The sequence below is a fragment of the Microcaecilia unicolor genome, chromosome 3, assembly GCF_901765095.1.
Source record: "Microcaecilia unicolor chromosome 3, aMicUni1.1, whole genome shotgun sequence".
Classification (NCBI taxonomy): domain Eukaryota; kingdom Metazoa; phylum Chordata; class Amphibia; order Gymnophiona; family Siphonopidae; genus Microcaecilia; species Microcaecilia unicolor.
Window position 1 is genome coordinate 153,765,461 of NC_044033.1, and position 22,882 is coordinate 153,788,342.

The window sequence follows — 22,882 nt, forward strand, 5'->3', positions numbered from 1 at the left end:
TGACACTGGTGGAGGTTTATGTTCAAGAGAATCCGCCAAAAGGTGGAGAACTCAAAAGTCCCATGGGAAAACACAGAGATAAGACAGAAAAAGTGGGAGTTTGATCATGGATGCCAAAGTCTGGAAAGACGTTTGCTTAACAACAAAGGTTTATTCAATAAAAAGACTCTTTTTACTGAATAGACTGGTGGAGGTTTGACAGGGGGCTTTGACAAAAGCAAACCTCTCATGAAGCAAACAAGAGATAGGCTTACCCTCTACACGCCGATGATAAGCACTAATTGCAATGAGGTGAACACTTACGGAGTTGGTCTTGAGACCAGACTCTGACAAATGTAGAAGGTATTCAAGCAGGGTCTGTGTAGGAGAAGAGAGAAGATCTAGGACCTTGCTGTCACACCAGACGGCAAACCTCCTCCATTTGAAAGAGTAACACCTCTTCGTGGAATCTTTCCTGGAAGCAAGCAAGACTCGAGAGACACCCTCTGAAAGACCCAAGGAGGCAAATTCTAAACTCTCAACATCCAGGTCGTGAGAGCCAGGGACTGGAGGTTGGGATAAAGAACTGACCCCTCATTCTGAGTGATGAGAGCTGGAAGACACTCCAACAATTTCCACGGCTCCTCAGAGGACAACTCCAGAAGAAGAGGGAATCCAATCTGACGCGGCCAGAAGGGTGCAATCAGGATCATGGTTCTGTGGTCTTGCTTGAGTTTCAGGGAAGTCTTCCCTACTACAGTTATGGGAGGATATGCATACAGAAGGCCTGTTCCCCAATGTAGGAGAAAGGCATCTGACGCTAGTCTGCTGTGGGCCTGAAGTCTGGAACAGAACTGATGGACCTTGTGATTGATTTGAGTGGCAAAAAGATCTACCGAGGGGGTGCCCAATGCTCGGAAGATCTTGCAGGCTATGCCCATGCTAAGTGACCACTCGTGAGGTTGAATTAGCCTGCTCAGTCTGTCGGCCAGACTGTTTACACCTGCTAGATAAGTGGCCTGGAGAAACATTACCCTGCCACATCTGAACAGCTTCCTGACACAGAGGGCAAGATCCGGTGCCCCCCCTGCTTGTTGGTATAATACATCGCCAACTGATTGTCTGTTTGAATCAAGATGATTTGGTTGGACAGCTGATCTCTGAAAGCCTTTAGAGCATTCAAGATCGCTCATAATTCCAGGAGATTGATCTGAAGACCTGTTTCCCGGAAGGACCAGGCTCCTTGAGTGTGAAGTCCATCTACATGAGCTCCCCACCCTAGGAAGGATGCATCCGTCGTCAGCACTTTTGTGGCTGAGGAATTTGGAATAGAATGGATTGTCCACCACTGAAGAGAATTCTGAAAATCGGTGGACAGTTGGATCACATCCTCCGTATCCCCCGCAGCTGGATACCACTGGGAAGCCAGGGTCCATTGAGTTGATCTCATTTGTAGACGTGCCATGGGAGTTACATGAACTGTAGAGGCCATGTGGCCCACAAGCCTCAACATCTGCCAAGCTGTGATCTGCTGAGACACTTGAACTGTGGACACCAGGGACAGGAGTTGTCTGCCCTTGTCTTGGGAAGATAGGCCCAAGCTGTCTTTGTGTCCAGCAGTGCGCCAATGAATTCCAATTTTTGGACAGGAGTGAGATGGGACTTAGTAATTTATTATGAACCCCAGTAGCTCTAGCACCTGAATAATCATTCACATGGACTCCTGAGGTGCTCTTCACCAGCCAATCGTAGCAACACTGCAACTACAGCTAGACACTTTGTAAACACTCTGGGTGCAGACGTCAGGCCAAAGGGCAGTACACGGTACTGAAAGTGCTGTGCTCCCAGCCGAAACCGAAGATACTTCCTGTGAGCTGGAAGTATCGAGATGAGAGTGTAAGCATCCTTTAAGTCCAGAGAGCATAGCCAATCATTGTCTTGAATCATGGGAAGAAGGGTGCCGAGGGAAACCATCCTGAACTTTTCTTGGACTAGGAATTTGTTCAGGGCCCTTAGGTCTAGGATGGTATGCATCCCCCTGTTTTCTTTTGTACAAGGAAGTACCTGGAATAGAATCCCAGCCCTTCTTCCCCTGGTGGAACGGGTTCGACCGCATGGGCCTTTAGAAGGGCAAAGAGTTCCTCTGCAAGGACCTGCTTGTGCTGGGAGCTGTAAGAATGATCTCCCGGTGGGCAATTTGGAGGTTTGGATTCCAGATTGAGGGTGTATCCTAACCGGACTATTTGAAGAACCCACCGGTCGGAGGTTATAAGAGGCCACCTTTGGTGAAAAAACATTAACCTCCCCCTAACTGGCAAGTTGCCCGGTACGGACACTTTTACTGTGGCTATGCTGAGCTGGAGCCAGTCAAACGTCCGTCCCTTGCTTTTGCTGGGGAGCAGCAGGGGCCTTAGGCACACAATGTTGACGAGAACAAGCGCGCTGGGGCTGAGCCTGTCTAGGCTGCTGAGAAGCCAGAGTGTACCTACGCCTAGCATAGGAATAGGGAGCATTCCTCTTCCCCCAAAAAAAACCTCCTAGATGAGGAGGTTGTAGCAGAAGGCGCCCGGCGGGAGAGAGAATCCATAGCATCATTATGCTTCTTGATCTGATCAAGAAGATCCTTTACTTTTTCACCAAAAAAGCTGTTCCCCCGGCAAGGTACATCCGCCATCCGCTGCTGGACCGAATGTTCCAGGTCAGAGACACGCAGCCATTAGTGTATGCGCATCACTATACCTTGAGCAGCGATTCTGGATGCCACATCAAGAGAGTCGTAAGTGCCCCTGGCCAGGAATTTACGACACACCTTCTGCTGCCTGACCACCTGGCAAAAAGGCTCAGCCTGCACCGGAGGGAGGGCACTGACGAAGCTAGACAGCTGCCTCACCAAGTACCGCAAGTGGACGCTCGTGAAGAGAAGACTGGATTCGGGCGGCGAGCATAGCGGCCTGATACGTCTTCCTCCCAAAAGAATCCAAGGTCCTAGCTTCTCTGCCTGGGGGTGCTGAGGCAGTCTCTAGTACTCTTGGCTCTTCTGAGGGTGGAGTTCACTACCATGGAATTGTGGGGTAACCGAGACCTCATCGAAATCAAAAGATGCGATTGTGCCAAAAAGGAAGGACACAAAAAAAGGGAAGAAACCCAACCGCACAGCCTAAAGGCCGGCTGTGTCGAAAAAACAAAGAAAACTTAAAATCAGGAAGAAAAGGGAACTAAGATGAAAACTAAGGGTAAAACTCTTTTTTTAAACAAAGCAAGGAAAAAAAGTGAAAAAATCTCGCGAAAAAAGAAGATTTTCCCCGGGCCTCAACGAGGAGCACAGGAGAAACATGCCGCACCTTGTCGCGGAGACAGAAAACTGAGGTGCGGGCAAGAAATCAGTCTGTGCATGCTGCACGCATGCCAGAAGACTCTGGCAAATCTTTTTTTATTTTTGTTGTTGCAAAATGCCGATTTACGGGCCGACAAAGACATCGACCCACATGTGAGAATAAGCAGCCTGCTTGAACTTGGAGAAACATTTACTCAAAAGCCATAACGCATAACCCTCAGAACCAAAAACAAAGACTTCAATTATAGAAAACTTCTCTGATGAGCCTGAATAAACCTGGCAACACCAGGGAAAAGTACATTGTTTGACCATAAAACACTTTAGGCCCTAAATGCAAAGGATTTATGCTTCAAACTTTGATAATTATGTTCCTAAATTGTCCTTTCTGAAATTTTGTTAGGGCCGAGTGCCTAAATTTATACTCAAAAAAAAAATATATGGAAAGCCTACTTTATTAGCAGGCTAACGGCACTGAGACATGACACGCTCCAAGCTTGCACTTTTTTTTTTTTTTTTTTTTTTTTTGAGAGCTAGGCCTGAAGAACTCCACTGGATAGTGTGTTCAAGGAACAATTTCCTGTACTTGAGAAACAGTTTTTAATTTTTTTTTTTTAATGTGGGTGCTTTGGATTTGGGATAATCATTTTGCATATGTTTTGGTTGGGTGGAAGGAGGGAAGAATTGTAGTTATAGAGAACTGGTTTTTGCTGTAAAAGTTGGTTCACTCAAAATAAAAAAAAAATAAAAATATTCAAAAAATGTATACTCAAAATTTCTCTAAACTACTAAATTTAGTAACAAAAAATGGGTGGTGACAGGGGCAGATTTAGGCTAAGGGAAAAAATAAACCTAGGGTTTGATTTTCAGTACTAGACTCATAAATCTAGGTAAATTAATGGCGGGTCTAAATTTAGAAGAATTAAATTTTAAGCTCCTAAACTGAGAATTTCCAACTGAAAGCTTGCGTTTAAATTTGGCAGAAAATAAGGCATAAATTGAGAAACTTAACAATAAAGGCCCCCTTTACTAAGCTCCATTATGTGCAAATGCACACCTAATGCAGTTTAAATTGGTGTACCATGGAACATACTCAGGCATACTGTGTAAGCGCCAATCACCATGTGCTGACCGCTTGTGAAAATTTTTTTTTTTTTTTTTTTGAAAGGGTAGGTCAGGGGTGTTCCTGTGCTAATCATTTAGCACAGCTACATTACTGTGCAGGATTACTGCATGAGCACTTATCACCTACAAAATGGGTGGTGGTAAGAGCTCATGCAGTAGTTTTTTTTAAATGGCTGCACACTAATGGTAAAACTAGTACATGTCAAATAGAAAATCGGCCATTTTATTACTGCGATAAAAATGGCCTTAGTGCGCCAGAAAAACTCATGCAAGAGTGTCAAAGGAGAAATTAGATCTTACCTGCTAATTTGCTTTCCTTTAGTCCCTCCGGACCGGACCAGGATTGGACTGATGGGTTGTGCTCGCCTACCAGCAGGTGGAGACTGAGAAAAACTCTGACTCTAGAGAGCCAATAGGAGCCCTGGCCATGTGACCTTAGCCTCAGTATTTGAATAACAAAGCAGGAAAGAAAGAAAGAAAGACCATCTGTGCCGTATGGAATCCTAGCAGCCACAAAGCACTCGGCAATGCCAAGTATCAGAGCTCACCAACAACTCTTACCAGAGAAGTGGTATGGCCCGATTTGTACTACAGCTCACCAGCAACTCTCACCAGAGAAGTGGTATGGCTCACTTGTCTTATAGCTCACCAGCAACTCTCACCAGAGAAGTGGTATGGCTCACTTGTCTTATAGCTCACCAGCAACTCTCACCAGAGAAGTGGTATGGCTTACTTAAAGTTTCACATATATATACTAGCATGGCTTACTTAAAAGTTCACATATATATATACCAGCAATTGGGTACCCCAGCAACTCTCACCAGAGAAGTGGTATGTCCCTTTTGTAGGAAAGCTCACCAGCAACTCCTACCAGAGAGTGGTATGGCTCACTTGAATTAGCACTCACCAGCAACTCTCAGCACAGAAGTGCTAAGGACCTCAAAGTTCTATACATATATAGATATATAAATATATACATACATATATAGATAGATATATAAATACATACATACACATATATTCCAGCAACTGAACCCACCAGCAACTCCGACCAGAGACGTGGCATGGTCCACTTAAAGTCCTATATATGTACAAGCGTCTTTTTTTTTTTTTTTTTTTAATACCCCGTTGAAAAAGTGACAAAATATGGGAGGGGCCTGGTCCGGTCCGGAGGGACTAAAGGAAAGCAAATTAGCAGGTAAGATCTAATTTCTCCTTCCTTAGCGTCCCTCCGGACCGGACCAGGATTGGACTGATGGGAAGTACCAAAGCAGTAACCTTAAGGGAGGGACCCTTTCAAACCCCTAAGCATCTCCGAGTTGCATAGATCACCTCCTGGCGACAATGAACATGTAGAGTGTATATCAATCAAAAGAGAATGAAGATAAGCTCAAAATGGCACCGTACAAAATGTGCACCTAGTGCACCAAAAATCGCTGTGCGAAGGAACGAACCCCGCTTCTCAAGATGGAGCATATGTTATAACACTCTCAGGAAATGGTCCCCCAGTGAGTAGACAAATAGAAGGTATGAATTCCTTAATACGTCGAGATATAGTGAGGCCGAAACAACGGCAACCTTACCTTGACTAGAAGTACCAAGGAAGGACCAAATAGCTTGTAACAGTTCTCTAAATATATAAGATCTGTTTTAATATGTAAAGCATATATAAAGCATATAATTTCCTGTGATCTTGAACGCCAGTAGAAGAGTCCAGACCAGTAAGAAAAAAGTGATTGGAAAAGATGAAAAATGGGAAACTAAGGTAGAGTGAAAAAGAAATACCCAGGTGAAGAAGTACCTCTTACCTAGACGTACTAGCTGATTGGAAAAAAAGAAAACCTGTAAGAGAGAAACTTGCAGTCCTGACCCTGCTAGCTGAAGCCATGGCTACTAACAACAGTGTCTGAAAGGAGAAAGAAACCTTAAAGGAAACAAGATGATTTTGAATCATCGTGCGAAGAAGAATAACACCCTGTCCCTCTGACAATGTCACTAAGGCACAGAGGCTAAAAGCTGAGAAGAGAATACTGCAACTACAAAAGATGCCATCCTGCTTAGCAAGGCTGAATGCCTGTCCCAGACTGAGAGCATGCACCAGCCTGAGCAAGAGAGAAACAAAGAGGCCGGACTGGGGAAGAGAGAAGGTCCTCTAGAGAAAACAGAAAACCCCCTCGGCTCCATAAAAAGTCAAGATGACAACCTAAAAGGCAGCCTGGTATATCTGCAAGGATAAATATCTAAGCGAAATGCCCGACCTGAAGAGAAGGCCACCATGCCAGAAGGGGATGGCATGCTACAGGGCTGGTCAGATGGTAGATCCATACAAATGACTCCCCTTGAATAAAACAGACATCAGCCATGAAATAAACCAAACGTCAGTGCAGATGTGAACCCACCTAGGAGGCAGGACAATTTGAGTCAGAGTGAGAACCGAAGCTGGGCCTCCCCGATGACATCTCACTGCACTGTTCGCTAGATTACCCCTTAGGCAGCTTACAGAGAAAAGTGAAAACATGCAAAAATAAAATGACATACATGTCAATCGTGTAAAGGGGGGCACATGCAAGCCCTGTAAAGAAACAGAATGACCAGATAGTAGAACTGTCCGAGGAAAGGATGTACCTTCAATACACAAGAAGACCAGAGACCTACCAGGGGCCTCAATATGTAGCCTAAGAAGGCAACAGACCTACCAGGAGACCGAAGACCATTCTGAAAGAACATAAGATAGAAACAGTCCTGCCAGAGAGCAGGATTGAGTCTTTGAAGTAACCTAAGATGATAACAGTCCTATGAGAGTACAGAAAGAGCATTCTGGACTAACATAACATGGCAACAATGCTGACCAAAGACAGAGTGCTCAGAATAAAACGCTAGCCCTCAGGGATACCTCCTTGCTCCGAGAGCGACTGACAGTCCCCTAGTTGCAATGTAAAGAGACCACATGGTAATCCTGAAAGCAAACCGAATGCCAAGAGCCAAGAAGGAAAAAAATTAAGTTGCAAAGTAAAGAGACCACATGGTAGTCCTGGAAGTAAAACCAAATGCCAGGAGGAATGTCCTACTCAACTAATGCCGAAAAGAAGAGCAGCAGTCTCGGGGGAAAAAAACAAAAGGGAAGCTGCAAATGCTTCAGAACACTCGAAAAGATAAAGAGCACGGGAGTGCAGCTCATGAGACTGCAAAAGGCAATTGCCCAGGGAAAAAACCTTGCAACTATGTCGCATGTAACCCCAAAATATTGTGGAGACTGCGAAATATTTAGACGACTCTTGACTACCAGTACTAGGCATCCTGAGAACCATAAAAATTGCACTTCTCGGTCTGCGACTTGCTGACTTGTCGACAAGAGGTTTTTTTTTTTTTTTTTTTTAATAGCTAGCTGACTCGCCATGAGTGAAGAAGAATCTCCCCTTTTCTGAGGGGTAGCATAACTATGATGAACTTTTAGAGACTGGAAAACAGTGTTGTGAAGGGACATTATTGCGCATTGTGAGCTGGTCACCCTTCCAGGACCCAGCCCGGGCGGACCCTGCTTAGCTTCCTTCACACCGGGCTCTATCCTTCTCAGAAACTCTCCTAAGAGAAATATGCAGAAAAGTTTGTATCAAAAAATGTGCTGCACGAAGCTTCACTATGGATCAAAGGCTTTCATGAAAAAGACTTGAGACTTTGAGAGCGCTCTTGACAGCATTTAGAATTGAAATAGGAGGAAGAAAAATTCCTTCTTAGGAACTAGGTTCTTGTGATAAAGATTTGAGACATTGAGAGTGCGCATGACGGCAGTGAGATTCCAAATAGGAGGAAGGGAGATCCATTCTTAGGAACTAGAAATTAAAATTGCATTCGGAAGAATCAAGAGAGAAAATGGTCTAAGATCCAAGAGTCTATGTAGGGAGACCCCTACTTCACATGCCTTGCCGTGAGAGCGATAGAGAAAGGAGGCGAAATGAAAAGCAACCATCTAAAAATAAAACCGCAAGAACTCCTGGACAGAGGAAATAAGAAGATGACTGTCGTGTAAGAGTAGCCTGCAACTATGATTTCATGACACAAAGTTAAACAGGTGAGAGTGGCATGTACCTATGATAACATCCTTACTGTCCCCATGCCTGTGGAAGAACAAACGTATAGCTAACATATAGGAAATATCCTGGTATGGAAAGCAACCTTTCGAAAAATGCTATAACAAAAAAAAAACACAACTGTGAACTACCTTCCCACAGTCACATTGGAGCCGACTCTGTGGGTGCTGTGGGTGCTTGAGCACCCCCGATATTGAGAAAAACTCATGTATATGTCCAGGGAGGGGTCATTTTCATTGGACTTAGCACCCCTAATAATTTTGAAAAGTTGGCTCCTAGCCCACAGACAAACGCCACCCGAGATTATAAAGAAACAAACATCAAACAGGCTGGCCAAGTAATGTATATATAGTGGGACACAGACATACAGGAGTCCCAGAAAGAGAAATAAATTACTAAAACTGGGACCTGCACCCAGTTCTGTAGCCCACCTTTTGATGCTGCTTTTAACTCCTAACCCTTATTCACTCTGTTCAGAACCCTTATTTTAAACCTGCTCACTTTAAAATCTCCTTATCTCTTGTTTGTTCTGTCTGACCTAATGAGATTGTAAGATCTGAGGAGCAGGGACTGTCTCTTCATATTCAAGTGTACAGCGCTGCGTTTTTCTAGTAGCGCTTTAGAAATGATAAACAGTAGTAGTAGCAGCTTCAGAGACTGTAGTGCTGACTATTAGGCTACAGCAACCAGCTACTCAACATTAAAAACATAAAAAGCAAAGAAATGACCCCCCTAAAGAACATAGGCGACTCCTGAGAAAGATCAGCCCCAAACGGCCCGAAGACGGCGAAAAAGAAAGTCCCGACGCACCCCCCAGCGGCGCACAATATTTACAGGAGCCGGAAGAGGAGATCCCCGACGCTGGCATACAGCGCAACGTCTCAGCTTCTCGGACATGACGGTAACGCGCGTGCACGCGCGTACCCGATTCGCGCCAAAATCTCTTTTTTTTTTTAAGCCCTGCTCCGCCGAACAAACCGCTTAGGGAAGAACAGAAACGGCAGTGCTAAATAAAATACAGCTCAACTCAAAGAGGGCTGAAAACAAAATGCTGCCGCTTACTCTTTTTTTTTTTTTACACAGCTGACTCACACATTCCCATGCAATCAAACGGAGCTGTCTGCTCATTCAGTCAGTGGGGACAAGTTGTCTTTAAGTTTTTGTTTTTTTTTTTTTACACCTAAACTCCTCCAAATTACTGCTGCCTCTTTTTTTTTTTTTTTTTTAACCAGCTACATAATATAGACACCTAAAACAGCCACCAGAGCTGCCTGCTCGTTAAAGTAATGGGGGGAAACTCCGCTGAAGAGTAATAGAACAACACATAGCTGTCTGCTCGTTAGAAGCCGGGGGATGTAGCTTGCTCCTTAAAATGCTTATAAGATTTAACTTTCTATAGTGGCTGCCTCTCCCAAAGACATACACCTTTCTAAACAAAGGGTAGTCCTTCCCAGCTATGTATGGGAGATGGGGAGGACGGGGGGAGGGACCCGGAGACATCCGAGTTTGACACCCCCAGAGGCTGTAAAAGAAAGAAAGGAAAAGAAATCCCTACCTGACCAGCGTCTAACAGAGAATTCCTAGGCACAGAAGAAGAGGTAGCAATGTTGTTCTTATTGTAAACCTCTAAAGAGAAAGAGAGAGACTAATGGGCTCGCTTCCTACCTGCTGGGAGACTGAGAAAATACTGAGGCTAAGGTCACATGGCCAGGGCTCCTATTGGCTCTCTAGAGTCAGAGTTTTTCTCAGTCTCCACCTGCTGGTAGGCGAGCACAACCCATCAGTCCAATCCTGGTCCGGTCCGGAGGGACGCTAAGGAAGCCACTTTTTCCACAGATTAATAAAAGGGGCCCTAATTTAGCAGCTCAGCTAGGCTCTGTTTTTGTTAATTAAAAAAAACAAAATCACATCATCAGGTCCTTTACTTTTATTTGCAAAATAGGCATTCAAAATTCTAGTCTCGTCAGAGTCAGAAACAAATGGAACTAGTATTAACATCTGAGGTCAATTCCAAAAAGTCTGAAAAATCCAAACTACAGGGACTAGCCCACTGGTCCATTTCACTCTCAGCCTGATTATTCGGATTCATAAAAGAAAAATATTCTCTGAAGAAGGCAAATGCAATATTTCACAGAAATATGTCTTGAAATAATTCAGAAGGGGACTACCAAGTATTAGAAAATCTGTAAGTTTTTACAGTAAATTCACGGGAAACCTGATTAAATATTAGCTTTTCAATATTTTGCTTTTTTAAAATATGGCCTAAACAGATATTGTTTCAGATAACAATATGAAACTGGGAGGAACGGAATGAAGCCTTTGGCTTTTCTTCCAGCAAATGGCATTTGGAATCCCTCAGATCCTTCACAATTTTCTTTAAGTCCTCCCCAAAAAGGAGCTTACCGTGAAAAGGAAGCTTTGCAAGCCTCAACTTGGAGGCCACACTGGCAGCCCAATGCCTGAGCAAAAGCCATTGCCGCACAGTAACCACCAAAGGGATCTCTTTAGCGGAAGCTCTCAGGAGATCGCTGATTGCCAAGGCATTGGAGGTCCTTAATATCTCTTCTCTTGAGCCCCTTTCCTGGGAGGCTACCTCTCGCCTGATGATGTCAGGGACCAAGAGGCCTCCTAGGACCTTCCATTTTCAGGCCACAATGAAAGTCCTTATTTTTGCACAATGGGACACCCCTCGGCTAGATCCTCTCCCTGTGAAGGAGTCATCATGGCTGCCTAATTTGGACTCTCTAGCTACTGCCATTACATTACTAAAAAGACTATCTTGTCCGTAGAGGGCTGTATAGCCCTCAAGGATGTCCAAGACAGGAGGTTGCAGTCCTCTCTTTAAACTCTTGAGGTTGCAGCTTTGTGCTTGGAGGCCACATTGTGGTTCCTATGTGGCCTGTGCTTGCTTAAGTTGGGTTCAGAAAGCTTCTTTATTTATAATGACAGTCGGGCCACAGTGGGATTATTCCCTCCCCTAAACCTCAGGAGAAAATTCCTAAACACAGATAAGACTGTAGCTTGTGGGCTTACTGGCCATCAATCCCAACTAACCTCCGACCTCTGCAATCACAGGACCAGCAAAATCTTGCAGTATCTGAACTACAACACTTTTGTTTAGACTTGACTAAGACTGGTGCCTTTTCCATCATTGTGCCATTGGAGTGGAATAAATTCCCTTTGCGTTTAAAGGCTGAATCCAGCTTAGTGCATTTCAAGAGGACTTTGAGAAAATTATTTACTTTGGCATTTTTTTGCATCCTCTTGATTTTGCTGTGCTCTGCTTATGGACTCACTTTTAGTTAAGATTTTGCTACTGCCATGGATTTGCATTTCTTTTTAAATGTGTATTTCTTTCTTTTTTTTTTTAATTATGTATGTTTTTTTGTTCCCCGCCTTGGATAAAGGCGGTGTATAAATAAATATTCTAATTATAATTTTAGATCACTCACCCTTTCAAATTCAACTAGAATTCAAAATACCTCCAAAATCTAGGTCACAATGGTATTTTGACTCCAAATTCATCAATGAACCTGAATTTCATTTGACCATTAAAAATGCTATAAATGAATATTGTAAATTCAATCAGCTTGAAAATACTTCACTAGCCTCCTGGTGGGACACCTTAAAAGCATAGGTTCGTGGAGTTATCAGCTCTTCCACCTCTTGGCATTAGTCCCAAAAAGCTAAATTGAATGTTTTAGAAGCACAGATGAGAACATTAGAAGTACAATTTGCTCAATCACCAAATAATAAAACCTTCTCAGAGCTCTGTAAACTTAGACAAGAACACACATCTATACACAGTAAACTAGCTAAGTACTAAGTTAGATACTACTCCCAACAGAATAAGGCAGGGCCTTTTTTTAGCACATTATCTCAAAGGAAAATGGCAAAAAGCAAAAGACTCTACCCACAATAAACCCATAGTAAATGACTTGGATATTTTAACATTCATTTCAACAAGTCTACTAACAACTTTATTCATCGGAAACCTCGGCTTCCGCTCAAGACATTAATAATTTTTTACACCCCTCTTGCACCCTGCTATCTCCAATGATCAAGATGAACTCCCTATCACTTTATCAAAAATCCAACCAGCTACCAAATCATTCCCACTTAATAAAGCACCTGGGCCCGATGGCTACAGTGCAGAATACAAATTATTTTGACAGATTTATCACCTCTTTTACTGACTCTTTATTTCGCACTTGATCCAATCATAAAAAGAAGGAACATTTCTGTTAGCTCAAATTGTAGTCCACCCTGAACCAGGTAGAGATCCCTCCCTAATTGCCAATTATAGGCTCATCTCTTATCAACCTCAATAATAGATTAGTCAAATTTCTCCCTCCTATTATCCATCCTGACAAGAATGGCTCCCTTATTTTAGAACCCCTCCCATTTCAATTAACACGCCCACGGCCGTTATAATCCACACCTGAAATACCACAATCACGGGACCTATTATCCAAGCTCAGTGTGATGACTGGGACTTACTCCTTTGGGGGCCAATATGGAAAGATACATGGCAAGCCAGTTACTTGTGTAGTAGAACCGGTGTGCTGAATGGAAAAAAACAAAACCACCGATATGCTATAAATGTATTTATTTAAAAACATTTGTATCCCACATCATCTCTAAATCTGAGTTACAACAAAACATCCATAATAAAATAGAATCATCATAACAAATACAGTACAATAATGATTCATAAATACTACTAAAACATTCAAATTAGAAAAAAAAACTAATTAAGGTTATCATCTAAACACAAAACTCTAAGGGGGGTCTTTTACTAAGCCATGGTAACGTTTTCAGCACGTGCTAATGATTAGCATGCGCTAAATGCTAGACGCCCATACATTTCTATGGGTGTCTCTAGCGTTTAGCATGTGCTAATCATTAGTGCGCACTATAAACGCTACCACAGCTTAGTAAAAGACCCCCTAAGTGCGCTGTTAAGCGGTAAGCCTGTAAATTACTGTCACTTTAAAAATACAACAGTAATCTTGTAGTTCAATACGAAACATCATCCTACCTGTCAGTGCCTGAGCCAGAGTGGGGGTGGGGATCATGGGAATAAATGGTCACTAGGCTAACAGGGCTTTTTGGTTATGTTTGGGGTGAAGGTAGGGGTTGGATCAGTTTGAGGATGGAGGGAGGGGAGCCGTTAGACTACCAAGGAACAATGCAGAAAGCTATCAGGGGCTTAGGGTTTGGGTTGGGGGCTCACCCTAACTCTTCTATGCCGCCTCATGCTGTATTTTATTTTTTTGGTTACATTTGTACCCCGTGCTTTCCCACTCATGTCAGGCTCAATGCGGCTTACATATACAGGTACTTATTTGTACCTGGGGCAATGGAGGGTGAGGGTTAAGTGACTTGCCCAGAGTCACAAGGAGCTGTGCCTGAAGTGGGAATCGAACTCAGTTCCTCAGTTCCCCAGGACCAAAGTCCACCACCCTAACCACTAGGCCACTCCTCCACAGGTTTTAAGCATGTATGAATTGCTGTGCACTAATGTTTACCATGTGAGTTAATTTGATTGCTGAACCCCTTTCTACATCATACAGTCCATAACAAGCAGGTAGACTTCTCATTAACTGCACACTACAGCCACAGACAGCTTTCTGCATCGGCTCCTCAGGAAGCAGAAGAGGTAATCTGACAATGGAAGCCAAGTTCTCCAATCACTGGGCCAACTCTTTTCTAAATGGCTGCCATAACCCCGAACCCTGTCTCCACTTTTGTTGGCTTCCTCTAAATGTGAACCTCACTCAATCTGCCTCTCTCTCTTTAGGAAGATGGTTTTGGGCTCTGAAAGCTAGTCAAAAATGTATTAAGTTAGTCCAATAAAAAAGGTATTCTACTGTTTTATTTATTACTCTTTAAAAGTGGACTACTGAGGCAATTACTTTCTCCTCTTAACCTTTATTGTCTCAGACTATTGCTTGCACCCTAAATTCGGAACCTGAACATGGTAACAAAAGAGCCCTACATTGCTGCCACCATCTGAGCCTCCCCCCCCCCCCCCCGCCTCCCCAAAAAAAGAACCCCTCAACTGCAGTTAACTTTCTATAGCTGGTCTGTTACCTGAATTTGAATAGAGAGGACAGGACAGAACTGCTGCCAGGGATATGACGCCCTGTCCTAACTTTCTCTCTCTCCTCCAGCCTCTTTGCTGAGCAGTGTTTTATTCTGGTAATACCGTATGATAAATGGCACATATGCTACTGTATTTTAGTTTAGTGTGCCCCAATCATGGAAGGTAACTTTATATGACACAGTGTCACGGACTATGTGTTTGACAGCAAAGGTTCGGGTTGTTCCTTACATTTGTGCTCCTCCGCTGGAGAAATTCCATGTGAAATTCTGTCAATACATGCTACCAATGTCCAGCTCAACTTGCCAATACGACTCCCTCATACCTGAAGAAATGATCATCTGCTCCCTATGCCCCAAACCCCCTCCCCCGCCACTTACTTTTTTCTCAATTCCGCTGAAAAACTGGAGCATGGTAATGGTTGCTGGTGGCTTTGACATGCCTAAGGCGATGCAGATACCCTTCAGCTCCTGAAAGACCTCGTTGCCACTGCTGCTGCTGCCTTTTCCTGACTGTATGCTCTTCGGAGGGTTATTCACACCCAGCATTCTAGCCGCCTCAAGTTCAGAGATAAGGTAGGCTGTGCAGTTTGAGAAAAAAAAAATTGTTTTAAAATGTACACTAAGCTGATACAGCCAGCCAGTCAAAAAGGAAGAAATTAATGCATCTTGAAATACATTAATACCAATGGAATCCCCTTACATATAAAAATTGGTTAGTGCCATCTCTGGAGACTTTGGAAGCAGGACAGAACACCATTCACCTTGTCTAAAGGGAGAGTATGTTCCATGCTGCCAAAGTGGTAGACAAAAAAATTCCTTGCTATGGATTAGAGCAAATAAACTCTTAAAGGGTTTACCAGGTTATGTCTGCAAAATGTTGGACGAGCTCATTTTTGCAATAAGCTCATTTAAACATCTACCCTAAATATATCCATGAGACGACAATGATCCAAACTACATCTCCCTACAAATTTCCCTATACTTATCCAGTGTCCTTCTCCCTCCCACCTCCACTACCCCTCCCTGTGCTCACCTACCCCTTGCTCATTCCCCCCTCCCGCCTCCACTACCCCTCCTTCCGTGCTCATCAACCCTTTACTTATAACTCTTCTACTCCCTTCACCCTTACCTATCTCTACCTACCGATCTCCTTTATTATTCTACTATACTTAGACTATATTTTCTTATCAATACTCTGTAACCCCTGTTACTATGTAAGCCGCATTGAACCTGCTTTGAGTAGGAATGCGCGGGATACAAATGTAATAATAAATAAACACACATAAAATCTTAACATACAATAAACTACTTTAATATACTTCACTGTTAAAATAAAACTAGCACATTGAGTTTTCAAGATCAGGTTTCTTCAAAAGAAAACCTAACATTGAAACAAATCCTTTATCAACAATGCAAATTATTAGCACTTCCTTTTTTAATATCTTTCAACTGCTCCCCCACAAAAGTTGTCAATGACACTAAGCACACTGAATCTGATAGGACAATATTACACACACACAAACATTATGACCAAATGAGGCATCACTGCCTATTTCTTTAAGAGCAGCCAGTGGCGTACCAAGGGGGGGGGGGGGGGGGGGCCGGTGCGGTGGGGGGCGGTCCGCTCCCGCCACCTCCCGTGGCTGTTCCCGCGGCGCCGCACTTTAAAAAAAACCGGCGAAGCAGCGTCGCAGGCAGTGCCTCGTGCCCTGCTTGTAAAAAAAAAAAAAAGCAAATCTCCTTCCTCCTTCTCCTCCTCGTCTTGACGTCGACTCGGGCCTTCCAATAAATTTGATTGGAAGGCCCGAGTCGACGTCAAGACGAGGAGAAGGAAGGAGATTTGATTTTTTTTTACAAGCAGGGCACGAGGCGCTGCCTGCGACGCTGCTTCGCCGGTTTTAACGGGACTGAGGTGGGGAAGGAGGGGCGAAAGGGACTCGGGTGGGGGTGTTCAGAGGGGAGAAGGGGACTGGGGTGAAGGTCTCAGACAGGGGAGGGGAGAAGGGGACTGGGGTGGGGATCTCAGAGGGGAGATGGGGGCTGGAACTGGGGGCTGAAAAAAGGGGCAGAGAGAGAGAGGGGACAGATCCTAGATGGAAGGGGGAGCGAGAGGGAGGGCAGACCCTGGATGGATGGGAGAGGGAGGGCAAATGGTGGATTGAAGGGGCAGAGAGAAAGGGCAGGCAGTGGATGGAAGGGACGGCAGAGAGGGCAGACACTGGATGGCAGAGAGAGAGAGAGTGAAGACAGATGCTGGATGGAAGGAAGACGGTGAAAAGAAGATGAGGAAAGCAGAAACCAGAGACAACAAACTGTAAATAAAATATATATATATATATTTTTTTGCTTTAGGATAAAGTATTGTAGATGTGTTAAATGTTTATAATAGAACATGTAAATAAGGTAATCTTTTTATTGGACGAATTTTAATACATTTTGACTAACTTTTGGAGAACAAAACCCCCTTCCTCAGGTCAGGATAGGATACTGTAACAGCACTATACTGTACTGACCCGAGGACGGAGGTTTTGGCCTCTGAAAGCTAAATGTATTAGTCCAATAAAATGGTATTATTTTACTTTCTATATTTGTTTTATTTCTATTTGTTAATTTGTAAAGTGGTGATTGGTACTTGTTAGGTTTTTTTTTCAAATTTACATCTGCTGTCTTTATATTTTGCACAGTACTAGGGGACAGTTTCTGTGGTGTTGCATTGTATGCAGAATCTGGCATTGGGGGTTCAGTTTAATTTTTGTCTAAATAGAAAGTTTATGATTACTTATTCTATAGTGGATTAGGTTGTATCTGTGTTTGTGAAAAAGACATGGCTTTCAGTTGGCATTGACTGTGCAGGATCTACGATCTGTACTATTCTGTCTGGTTTCGTTTTACAATAGGTGAATTGATGTTCTAGTGCTCACTGTAGTGTTTAAGATGCTTTCCTTTTCCTTGTGTGACTCGTAGAAATGACTGCTTATGGTATGGTAGAATTGCTCTATAGGTCCTGAGTGTTTTGTATTCTCGGCATGCCTAGTACTGGATTTGGGGGGGGGGGGTGTTCAAAAATGACCGGCCCCGGGTGTCAACTACCCTAGGTACGCCACTGAGAGCAGCTATGTTCTGAAGCAAGTACTCAACCAGACAGAGAGATTTATGGAATCCTTCCAAAGTGGACACTACCATCTTTAGAAATAATCCTTAGTATAGAAAGAATATAAATGCTGAGTATTGCACTGCATTAATGGAGTGACAGTCACACAATGCAGTAGACACTTGAGCTTCAATTGTGTTAAGAAGCAGGTAAAATTATACATAGGAAATGTTCCTCTCTGGCTCCATTACTTGATCCAAGGCCAAAAGAGAAGACAGACCATCAGCTCTAATGCTGCTCTGCCAGGGATACTCTGGCAAGTTGCTGACTCTGGCCAGTAGCTGAATGCAAGATCAAATGGATGAGCAAAAAAAACCAACCACCAATCAAACCATTGAGACACTGACAACTGATACAATCTTGAATGTTTCAAGACAGAAGAGAAAGGAAGTAAAACCAAGCAAATCTCTAAAGAAACCATTACAAAACCCAAACTGAACAAATCCAGAATGTTCTAAACAGCTCCTCCCAATCAAATCCACTGCAGATCGAAAATAAAAGTTCAGTACTACCAGAGCTGAGTGACCTTCAGAGACACTGAAGGACTAGAGATGGCTTTAATGCAAGAGGTCTACTGTTACTTAACATATGCTGTGTCGGCATTTCCACACTGGCAGCCGCTAGCGCAGCTTTGTAAAAAAGGGAGAGGGGGTTATATAGTAATTTTGGATGATCTACAGCATCAAATGCTGCCAACATATCAAGTGGAAGGAGAGCAGCTTGTTTCCCTATGTCCAAACAAATTCTAACCTCAGATGTCAAAGTTAACAACAATGTCTCAGTACTGTGCTGGTCTGAAACCATGCCGAGTAAAATGCAGGCAATCAGTTAAGAGAAGAAAGTTGGTAAGCTGATCGTTAATTGCAAATTTCATATGTTTGGTCATCCAGGGAAAGCTAGTCATTAGCCTAAAACTGTCCACAATTATAAGATCAGATCCAGTAGGTTTAGTATTAAGAGTTAAAACATATATGTGCCTTTATAAGAACAGGATCCTAAAATTATCCCCAGTCACACAAAAATGCTCCCACACAAAGTTGTCCCTGTTTTGGGGCTGGTTTAAATTTCTAAAAGTACTCTACTCATGTATGTGTGGGTTTTAGTTATTTATTTAAAGTACATGTGTACCTTGCTACTCTGCCCAAACTGCACCCCCAGAACACCTATGCATGGTTCATGTGTACGCTCTTATTGACTTGTGTATATACTTGAATGGTTTTCAAATATCCATTTTCTACATGTAAAGTGTGTTTGTATGTGGAAATTACTTGCATTATATTCTTTGGAAGACATGCCCACAGAAAAAGGAGCAATGTAAATACTTTTAAATCACAAGACAGTGGTGCAAAGCCCATGGAATAAGTTACTTACAGACTTTACATCAATGCAAAGATTTGATTTTTAATCTTAAAGGGAGGAATTATGTAAATAAAATAGGGCTGCACATTTAACATGTTAATAACGCAATTAGCTCGTTAAATGTTTGTGCGTTAAAACTTTTAACGCACGTTAACCCCAGGTCTGGCTCCCTCAACCACTGCTCTCTTTGTGGGCACACCTGGGCTGCAGAGACCAGCTGCTGGGTCCCGGTTGGCTCTGCTGCTGTGCTGTTCCCAAACGATGTGAGGAAGGTGGAATCATACCCGTGACTCAAAGTAACCACAGAGGTATAAGCCCGCAGCACTTCAGGTCCGAGGCAAGGTTTGAGGGGTTTTAAGCAGAAGCACTGCTGGGGCCCAGAAGACGTGGAGTGTGATTATTCTCTCCTCTCTTATTACTGCTCCTCTCAGCTCTCTGACATTACTTTCAGTGCTACAGCACTGAAGGCATGCTGCTTCTTTCAGCCACATGAAGCCTCTCTTTGTAGTGTCTTGCCGGGAAACAGGAAGTTCTGTCAGAGGAGGCAGGACGCTACAGAGGCTTCGGGCGGTTGAAAGAAGCAGCATAGAGAGAGAAAATGGGGACCAGGAGGAAGGAGGGTTCAGAAACACAGGAAGACAAGGGAGATGGTGATCGTGGAGGGGAAAAGGAAAGAAGAGACAGTGCCCGTGGAGGGGAAATGGAGAGAAGAGACAGTGCCCGTGGAGGGGAAGGGGAGAGAAGGTGCCTGTGGAGGAGAATGGAAGGGGAGAGAAGAGAGACAGAAGGAGACTGTGCCCATGGAGAGGAAAAGAAGGGAAGGGAAGGGAAGAGAAAGAGGAGAAAACGATGCCCATGAAGGGGAAGGGAAGGGGAGGGGAGAGAAGAGAAGAGAAGAGAGACAGGAGACGATGGTGCCCAGGGAAGGGAAGAGATGGAAAGTAGACAGAATTGAAAAGGAGGAAAAAATGGAGGAAAGTTGAATGTGAAAGATGAATATAAGGCAGGATGAGAAAGAGGAGAAAAAAAAAAAATAAAAAAAGAAATGGTGAATACTAGACAGGAGGCCCTGGAAGCAGAGTACAGGGAACAAGATGATTGAAAAGATAAAATCACCAGATAACAATGGTAAGATAAAAGACTAATTTTAGTTTAGTAATTCAAATATATCAGTTTGAGAATTTACATCTGCTATCTATATATTGCACTGTACAGAAAAAAATGTGAAGGGGCTGCTTTAGGTGATCAGTCACATGATTAAAATTTTTAATTGATGGGCAGCCCTAAAATAAAAACATATACATGGTTATTCACAAAAGTGGTGATAGGGAAGAAGCTGGAAACTACAGGCCGGTAAGCCTCACTTCGATTATTGGAAAAGTAATGGAAGCGATGCTGAAGGAAAGGATAGTGAATTTCCTGGAAGAAAATGAGTTGCAAGATCCGAGACAACATGGTTTTACCAAAGGGAAATCGTGCCAAACGAATCTCATTGAATTCTTTGATTGGGTGACCAGAGAATTGAATCGTGGACGTGCTATAGACGTAATCTACTTAGATTTCAGCAAGGCTTTTGACACGGTTCCCCACAGGAGGCTCTTAAATAAACTGGATGGGCTGAAGATAGGACCCAAAGTGGTGAACTGGATTAGGAACTGGTTGACGGACAGGCGCCAGAGGGTGGTGGTGAATGGAGTTCCCTCGGAGGAGGGAAAGGTGAGTAGTGGAGTGCCTCAGGGATCGGTGCTGGGGCCGATTCTGTTCAATATATTTGTGAGTGACATTGCCGAAGGGTTAGAAGGTAAAGTTTGCCTATTTGCGGATGATACTAAGATTTGTAACACAGTGGACACCCCGGAGGGAGTGGAAAACATGAAAAAGGATCTGAAAAAGCTAGAAGGATGGTCTAAGGTTTGGCAATTAAAATTCAATGCGAAGAAATGCAAAGTAATGCACTTAGGGAGTAGAAATCCAAGAGAGGCGTATGTGTTAGGCGGTGAGAGTCTGCTAGGTACGGATGGGGAGAGGGATCTTGGGGTGATAGTATCTGAGGATCTGAAGGCGATGAAACAGTGTGACAAGGCGGTGGCCGTAGCTAGAAGGTTACTAGGCTGTATAGAGAGAGGTGTGACCAGCAGAAGAAAAGAGGTGTTGATGCCCCTGTACATGTCGTTGGTGAGGCCCCACCTGGAGTATTGTGTTCAGTTTTGGAGGCCGTACCTTGCGAAGGATGTAAAAAGAATTGAAGCGGTGCAAAGAAAAGCTACGAGGATGGTATGGGATTTGCGTTACAAGACGTATGAGGAGAGACTTGTGGACCTGAACATGTATACCCTGGAGGAAAGGAGGAACGGGGTGATATGATACAGACGTTCAAATATTTGAAAGGTATTAATCCGCAAACGAACCTTTTCCGGAGATGGGAAGGCGGTAGAACGAGAGGGCATGAAATGAGATTGAAGGGGGGCAGACTCAAGAAGAATGTCAGGAAGTATTTTTTCACGGAGAGGGTGGTGGATGCTTGGAATGCCCTCCCGCAGGAGGTGGTGAAGATGAATACGGTAACGGAATTCAAACATGCGTGGGATAAACATAAAGGAATCCTGTGCAGAAGGGATCCTCAGGAGCTTAGCCTAGAATGGGTGGCAGAGCTGGTGGTTGGGAGGCGGGGCTAGTGTGGGCAGACATATACGGTCTGTGCTGGGGCTGGTGGTTGGGAGGCGGGACTAGTGCTGGGCAGACTTATACGGTCTGTGCCGGGGCTGGTGGTTGGGCGGCGGGGATAGTGCTGGGCAGGCTTATACGGTCTGTGCCAGAGCCGGTGGTGGGTGGCAGGGATAGTGCTGGGCAGACTTATACGGTCTGTGCCAGAGCTGGTGGTTGGGAGGCGGGGTTGGTGGTTGGGAGGCGGGGATAGGGCTGGCCAGACTTATACGGTCTGTGCACTGAAGAGGACAGTACAAATAAAAAAAGTAGCACATGTGAATTTATCTTCTTGGGCAGACTGGATGGACCATGCAGGTCTTTTTCTGCCGTCATCTACTATGTTACTATGGTTATATATACACAAGAAAAAAAACCTCTGACATTCTTCATTTGTGTTTCTCCACTTTTGGTTTGGCCCATATATGATTCACACTGTCTGCAAAAATACAGCAGCAAAATAAGGTTGTGGCCGAAGGCGAAAAATAAGTCACCCTGAAATTCTTTGAGGTGTGCTGTGGAATTAGTTGTACGATATGGCTAGGGGTGGCCCAAGGCAAGATGCCACCTGAGGCAGGGCTGAGATGCCGCCACCCCCTACCCCACCGGCCAAGTTCTGGCATCCACCTCTCCTTCCTCAAACCTGTTCCTCGAGTTTACCTTCTTTCTTCATATTTCAAAAGCTGCCAGCCGCAGCAGTTCCCATATACTGCCCTGCCACCAGAACCGGCCTCTTCTGTACTGCGGCCGCCTCTGAGGAAACAGAAGTTACATCAGAGAGGTGGCTGCAGTAAAGAGAAGAGGTGGGTGCCGGTGGCAGGGCAGTGTATGGGAACTGAAACTGTCGCAGCCAGCTTTTGAAACATGAAGAAAAAAGTAAATTCAGGGAACGGGGTGGAGGAAGGAAGGGGAAGATGCCACTTTAGAAAGAGTGCTGCCTGAGGCCCCCACCTCAGGTGGCCTAATGGTCAGGCCTCCCGGATATGGCTGCCTTCTCTCATAAAAGCATTTCTTTTCTTTTTTTTTTTTTGGGGGGGG

General features: G+C 44.0%; 1 protein-coding gene across 2 annotated transcripts in view; it reads right to left on the bottom strand.

The window, feature by feature from the left end:
• The window catches only part of FAM98A (family with sequence similarity 98 member A), an 84,585-nt gene that overhangs the window by 31,858 nt on the left and 29,845 nt on the right, over positions 1 to 22,882 (bottom strand). The window contains exon 4 of one of the 2 annotated variants that reach the window (XM_030196506.1): positions 15,010 to 15,209. In XM_030196506.1, coding sequence (XP_030052366.1) covers positions 15,010 to 15,209 — 200 coding nt within the window. Of the gene's footprint in view, positions 1 to 15,005; positions 15,210 to 22,882 lie in introns of those variants that run through there. The other variant, XM_030196507.1, reaches the window with a different exon arrangement.